The 7,040-nt window shown below is 60.3% G+C and overlaps 1 protein-coding gene across 1 annotated transcript in view; it reads left to right on the forward strand.

Moving 5' to 3' along the window:
* The window catches only part of NOD2 (nucleotide binding oligomerization domain containing 2), a 22,320-nt gene that overhangs the window by 13,206 nt on the left and 2,074 nt on the right, over positions 1 to 7,040 (forward strand). The window contains exons 9-11 of the mRNA XM_015572641.1: positions 845 to 949; positions 1,548 to 1,631; positions 6,247 to 6,480. Of these exons, the coding sequence (XP_015428127.1) occupies positions 845 to 949; positions 1,548 to 1,631; positions 6,247 to 6,480 (423 nt within the window). The remainder of the gene's footprint in view (positions 1 to 844; positions 950 to 1,547; positions 1,632 to 6,246; positions 6,481 to 7,040) is intronic.

A 7,040-nucleotide genomic window follows, 5' to 3' on the forward strand; every position in this document is an offset into this window, starting at 1 on the left:
GGGCCTGTGGAGGGGTGTGGGGCCGGGGAAGCTCCTGAGCCTGAAGGGCCATGGGCAGCCCGGGCTCTGGTGGGGGGCCAGGTGGGGAGCCAGTAGCCTCCTTGGCTGCCTGGCACTTGCTTTCCCCCAGTAAACAGGAAGCTGAGGGTGGCAGGGTGGGGGAGGGCAGTGCCCGCGAGGTGGCAGGAAGCTTGGGTCCTTGCTTCTCACCTCTGTCTGTGCCTGGGAGCCAGCGGGGCTTTGAAGCAGCCCTGGCCAGGGCCCCTCCGCAGACCAGTTAAGGGATCCCCCTAAGGGCAGGGCCCCGAGTCAGTCAGGAATCAGTCAGGTTCGAAAGCTCCCAGAGGAGGTGCTGATGGAGGAGAGAGAAGGACACGGGGGAGGCTGGTGGCTGGACCAGGCCCTTCGGAGCTCCTGCTGGCGGGAGGCTCGCCAGGCCTGCGGCGAGGGGCGGGGTGTCTGACAGGCTGGGGGTGCACAGCTCCACAGGCCCCGGCCCCGGAGTGGAGCCTCCTGTGTGCGGGACGGGGCCACACACCCCTCCAGGCAGGTCCAGGCACTTGTGGGCACAGCTCCCAGGAAGCTGATCCGACCTAAATGCCAACCATGGGGCTTGCCGTGGGGAGTGAGTTCCCCGTCCCTGGAAACTTTTTCAGAGGGAAAAGTTTGGCCATCCCTCGGGAACAACGGAGGCAGGCCCGCCTGGCTGGGAGCCGGGAGCTCCCCTGAGACCCTTCTGGGATTGGGGGGCCGGTGCTGCCCCCGGGCGGGCCGCGGAGAGGGAGGAACCACTGGAGCACACACAGCCTGGCTGGAGCACACGGCGCGTCCGCCCTGACACTGCTGACTCTGCTGGCTTTTTCAGGTTCTGGGGCAACGAGGTGGGGGACAAGGGGGCGCAGGCCTTGGCGGAAGCCCTGAGCGACCACCAGAGCTTGAGATGGCTCAGGTAAGCTTCCGTGTCTGTCCCGCCGTCCTGCTGGGGAGCCGGCATGAGGAGGGGGGAGCCGGGCCAGTTCTAAAGGTCTCGGACCTTTATTTTTACCCCCACCCCCGCCCCCGTGCGGGGCAGAGGGATGAGAGGGAGAGGCCAGAGGGTTTGGGGTCTGGACACTGGAGTCTTTCGGGGTGACTTGGGAGCGGCCCCTTCTCCTCTCAAGGGCCTTGCTTCCCTGTCTGTAAGTTGAAGGTCTTGGGATGGATCAAATATTAAAAAAAATTCTCACCAGAGGATATTTTTTCAATTGATTTCTGGAGAGAGAGTGGGAGGGAGGAAGGAAGAAGAGAGAGAGAGAGAGAAACATTGACATGAGAGACACATTGATTGGTTGCCTGGGCTTGGTAGAAAATAATGCGATAATCAATTATTAATTGATTTCTGGAATGGAGCAGAGCGGGAAGTGGGGCCGTGTGTGTGTGTGTGTGTGTGTGTGTGTGTATGTGTGTGTATGTGTGTGGGGTGTGTGTGTGTGTCATGCATCCCGGCTTAGCTTATCTCCCAGGCCCCTCCCCGCTCTGACCCGTTCTTGTTCCCTGATGGCATCCAGCCTGGTGGGGAACCGCATTGGCAGTGTGGGTGCCCGAGCCTTAGCCTCGATGCTGGAGAAGAACATGGCACTGGAGGAACTCTGGTGAGTTTGGGGGGGTCCCTCCTCTCGGGGGCAGAGGCCAGCCTCTCTTCATTCCCTGGCCTCGCTGGGGAAGCAGCAGTGCGGACGAGACAAAGGTCTATGATGGAGTGATTGCTTGATTGCACTCATCTCTCAGTGTCCTGGCGAACGAAGCTTACCGAGTCGGCATAGAGGTGCTCGTCCCCCCCTTTTCTTAAAAAAAAAATTAAATATATTTTTATTGATGTCAGAGATGGAGGGGGAGAGAAAGAGATAGAAGCATCAACGATGAGAGAGAATCATCAATCAGCTGCCTCCCACTCACCCCCCTACTGGGGATGGAGCCCACAACCCGGGAATTGAACTGTGACCTCCTGGTTCATAGGTCGATGCTCAACCACTGAGCCACACAGGCCGGGGAGGTGCTCGCTCTTCTTACTGAGCTGCACTGTGGGTTCCTTGGTGTGTGTACTGCCTCCAGGCAGCCTCCCGGGTGAGAGCACGGATTCCGGAATCCAGGGGCTGAGCTGCAAGGCCGGCTGTGGTCAGAGGCCAGTTCAGTGCAGTCTCCGAGTCTAGTTCATTTTCTCCAACTAGAAACACGTTTGTAAAAATTAAACAAGGCGATGCCCGGGATGAGCTTAGTAAGTGCTTCACACGTGTTCCCCGGTCACAGCCGGTGTGGCCGCTGCACCCGCTGTAGCCACCTGTGACGTCACTACTGACAGCCGCCCATCATGTCAGTGTGGCCAGGCCGCCCTGTTAGGTGGGGGGCGGGGGTGGAGTGAAAGATGGACCATGAATCACACAGGCAGGGCCCATCTGAAGCGGACTCCAGGTTTTCCGTCCGTCAGTTGCCACCAGCTTAGCCTCCTTATGACGCATCCTGGGCGGTCCCACGTTCCCTCAGGCAGATGAGTCCCTGATTCATCCAGGAAGCAGAAGGGACCGGGACCTCAGGCAGCGCCACAGAGTGGAGGTGGGGTGGGCCTTGGCTGTCGGTAGGGCTCGCTGGCTCCGCCCACGGACCAGGGATTCTGTCCTGCCGGGGTTTGGCCACCTGGAACTTCTTGGGAGAGGGGTGCCTCGCTGCCAGTGCGTCAGTTCTGACTTCCGTGGGCTGGGGGTGAGGGAGAGCCTCCCCTACGGTGGCTTCAACTAGGAGAGGACTCCGTTTTCCGCCTACAGGTGTCCCGGAGGCAGGCGGTGCAGTGCAGGGACGGTGGGTGGCCACAGGCCAGCGGGGCTCTGGACTCTCTGTCCCATCACATCCTCCGTCCGTGGCTTCACCCTCACGGGCGGTTGCCTCATGACCATAAGAGGGCTGCAGCACCTCCAACATTCCGTGTGCATTCCAGGATGCAGTCTCCTTTTCCAGGGAGGGCCAAGGCACGGGCCGGCGGGGTCTCTCCCCTTTTGAGAGCGTTCCCAGGGGCCCATTTGCCATGGCCACGGGGAGGTCTCTTGGCCGGCCCTGGCTGCAATGCAGAGTGGGAAATTGGGGGTTTTGTTGTTGTTTGTTTGACCAACCACATGGCTGCCCCAAACGAAATGAGGCTTCCATTCATAAGAAAGAAAGAGAAGCCCAGCTGGTATGGCTCAGTGGTTGAGCATCGACCTATGAACCAGGAAGTCAGGGTTTGATTCCCGGTCAGGGCACAGGCCCGGTCTTCCAGCTTGATCCCCAGTGTGGGGCGTGCAGGAGGCAGCCGATCCATGATTCTCTCTCATTGTCGATGTTTCTCTCGCTCTCCCTCTCCCTTCCTCTCTGAAACCAATAAAAATATATTTAAAAAAAGAAAAAGAAAAAAGAAAGAGGAAATGGATATTAAGTCCCTGGGACATGAGGGAACCTCTTACGTCCTGAAGAATTTGGGGACATTCTTTCCCCAAAATGTCCCTGGGACAGAGCCCCCCACACCTGCCTTCTCTGCTCTTACTTTATTTGCAAGTGTGGATTGGGGGTGTTGGCCTTGCTAAGTGGGGGGACCCGGCTCCGGAAATGGATATTGAGTCCCTGGGACATGAGGGGACCTCTTATGTCCTGGAGAATTTGGGGATGTTCTCTCCCCAAAATGTCCCTGGGATGGAACCCCCAAGTGTGGATTGGGAGTGTTGGCCTTGCTAAGTGGGGGGACCCGGCTCCTCTCCAGCGACCTCCCCTTCCATGACGACTGTTCCCGCCCCCACAGAGCCCTCTCTCCTCTTAGGGAAGGGAAGATAACGGTGACGGCCTGTCCCCAAGTCTGGGATCACCGAGGCGTCTGGGGCTCCATCCGCTGGTGCCGGGCTGTGGGGTGCTGCCCGTCCACCTCATGTTGACGTGAGCATCTTCCGCGGTCGGTTGGCAGCAAGGCCTCGGGCGGGGACGGGGCCTTCCCAGCGAGCAGCCGTCGGAGCGGGGAGGTGGGAGCTGAGGGGACACCCCGGGCAGGGGCCCCGCCTGGCTACCTCCCAGCAGGCAGTCTGATGGAACCAGCTGGTATTGGTTTTGGGGGGTCCCCCAAAGCGCAGGCAGGGATGCAAGGTCAGGCGGGCCCAGCAAACCCTGGTGACAGAGCCGTGGAGGGAGGTGGGGAACCCGGGCAGAGGCCTGGCTACCTCCCAGCAGGCGGCCTGGCGGAACCGGCTGGTATTGCTGGGGGGAGGGGGTCCCCCAAAATGCAGGCAGGGATTGCAAGGCCAGGCGGGCCCAGCAAACCCTGGTGACAGAGCCATGGAGGGAGGCGGGGAAGGGAAGGGAAGATAACGGTGATGGCGTGTCCCCACGTCTGGTATCCCCGGGGCGTCTGGGGCTCCATCCGCTGGTGCCGGGCTGTGGGGTGCTGCCCGTCCGCCTCATGTTGACGTGAGATGGATGGGCAGCACCCTACAGCCCGGGGTCGGCAGTAAGGCCTTGGGCGGGGACAGGCCCTTCCCAGCGAGCAGGAGCCAGAGGTGGGAGCTAAGGGGACAGGGCTGGTTGCCGGCAGCAGGTGCCACGGCCCCCCATCTCCAGGCCTCTCTGGCCCAGGCGAGAGGCGTCTCATGATGTCACCTCCAGGGTGTCACTCGTGTGAGGCGGGCAGGCACGCTTGCTCTATGGTGGGCGCGTGTGTCCGTGCCTGTGTGGACACGAGAATGCCCCCACCCCCCACCCCCGGTGCTGGGCGCTCGCTGAGGCACAGAGGGCATCGCGATGGCTCCTTTCGCTGGAGGAGGGGCGCGTTCCCTGGCGAGCGCGGCCGAGGGAAGCAGACGCGGCCTCTGGGAGAGCGCTGCTTGCCCACATGCCCGCCGCTCTGGGGACGCTGTGTGTGCCGCTTTGAGGGGCCGGGCAGTTGCCAAATATTTGGGGAAATCGCTTCCGCTCATTACGGGCGAAGTGGCTGGGAGCCCGGTGCAGCGGGATGTGCCTGAGCGGGTCACCTGGCCTCGCGGACAGGGAGACCGGTGGCCTTGCCCGCTCCACCCCGGACCCGGTGTGGGGGAGGGGACACTGTGCTCTCTCATGGCCACGGACTTGCCCAGTCGGCCCCAAGGGAGGCCAGGCCGTGCACCAGGGGCCGTCCCACCCTGCCTTGGCGTGGCTTATCATTCAGCGTCTCTAAGCGATCCCCCCTCTCGGTTCCCCATAGAAAGACGCCTACATCTTGTAACCAAACTGCCAAGCGTTGGTTGAGTGTGGGCAGTGGACCAATGCCTGGGTTTGGACCCGCCCCACCAGCCCCGGCTGCTGCCCCTTGGACGAGGGCCCGGCCACGCAGGGGTGAACGGGGATGACCATCGGGCCCACACTCGGGGTCTGAGCGGGAGAGGGTGGAGGTAACAGTAAGCACACAGTAGGACTCCACTTGGTGGGCTGTTATTACTCATGGCATGGCCTCGGCGTCCGTTTCTGAGAAGTCGCTGCCGTGGTGGAGGGCGTGGAGGCAGGGGGGGAGGTGATCTGACTAGCTGAGCTATGAGAAGGGCAGGGTTATGAGAAGGACAGGATGGGGAACCTGTGCCTCTTCCCCCCCACTTCCCCTCCGGCCCTGACAGCCTGACACCTCCCTTCCCCACCCCCAACCTGTCTCCCTGTTCATTGATCCTTTTTTTATGAATTCTCCCCCGAGGATGTTTTCCCATTGATTTTTAGAGAGAGTGGAAGAGAGAGGGAGAGACAGGGAGAAATATCGATGTGAGAGAGACACATCGATTGGTTGCCTCCTGCATGAGCCCCAACCAGGACCAGGGCCCGGTCCTGGAAGGAGCTTGCAACCAAGGTATATGCTCTTGATGGGAATCGAACCCAGGACCCTTGGGTCCGCAGGCCGATGCTCTATCCCCTGAGCCAAACTGGCTGGGGCCATTGATTCCTTTCCACCCGTTAAGTTCAGTGCCACGCGGTTCAGAACAAACCGTCCTTCAATTCTGATCCTTTGTGGGGTGGACACTCCTTTAGGTCCATGTCAGAGGGGAGGACGGTGGGACTCAGGTGCTTGAGATCAGAAAGGAAGTTGGACCGGGACCCAGGAAGTCTGGCACTGAGACGCTTGTACTAGCCACCATGCTTAGCACCTTCCCGAGGGTGCAGCCTGAGTCAGATCAACGAACCTGGCGTGTGGGGGAGAGAGCCGCCGTCTCACCGTAAGCCCCACGCCTCTATGGGGAGCTCACTGGGCATCTCAGCAGGAGAGGGGCGTGAGGAGGGGTGGCGGGCGGCTTTATCAGTCCGGCCAACTCCTAACGCCTCCTTCGACAGGACAGGCCCACGGGGACAACGGAGCATCTGGGAAGCTCACCGGTGCCTCTTCCTCCGCAGGCTGTCCAACAACCGCGTCACCTACCGAGGCGCGGAAGCCCTCCTGCAGGCCCTGGAAAGGAATGACACCGTCCGGGAAGTCTGGTAAGGGCCCTGGGCAGGCCTCTCTCCCTCTCTGAGCCTTGGTTTTCCAATCTGTGTAATGGGGCGAGGGGAGAGGGGAGCTTGAGACTTTCTAAGTTCTCACATTCGGTGGCTTTCTGCACGTGGTGGATGTCGTCCTTTGTCTGGGAGAGACGCCTCTGAGGAGAGACCCATTTTTTTATTTTAAAACCATGAGTATTTATTTGGAACAGCTATGTTGTAAGCAGGAGTATGGGAAGAGTAACAGAGGAGTCAGGCCGGTGTGGCTCAGTGGTTGAGCATCGACCTAGGAACCGGGAGGTCAGGGTTCAATTCCCGGCTGGGTCCCATGCCTGGGTTGCAGCCTCAGTCCCCTGTAGGGAGCATGAGGGAGGCAACTGATCAATGATCCTCTCTCATCACTTATGTTTCTATCTCTCTCTCCTTCTCTCTTCCTCTCTGAAATCAATAAAAACATATTTTTTAAAAAGTGCATGGGATACACTGACCATGACAGCTTAGCGCAGTCTGCCTTAAACATGCTTAGGACGCGTACACTAGCCTCCAGGCGGGCACGCTCT

Source organism: Myotis davidii, unplaced genomic scaffold, assembly GCF_000327345.1.
Source record: "Myotis davidii unplaced genomic scaffold, ASM32734v1 scaffold328, whole genome shotgun sequence".
Classification (NCBI taxonomy): domain Eukaryota; kingdom Metazoa; phylum Chordata; class Mammalia; order Chiroptera; family Vespertilionidae; genus Myotis; species Myotis davidii.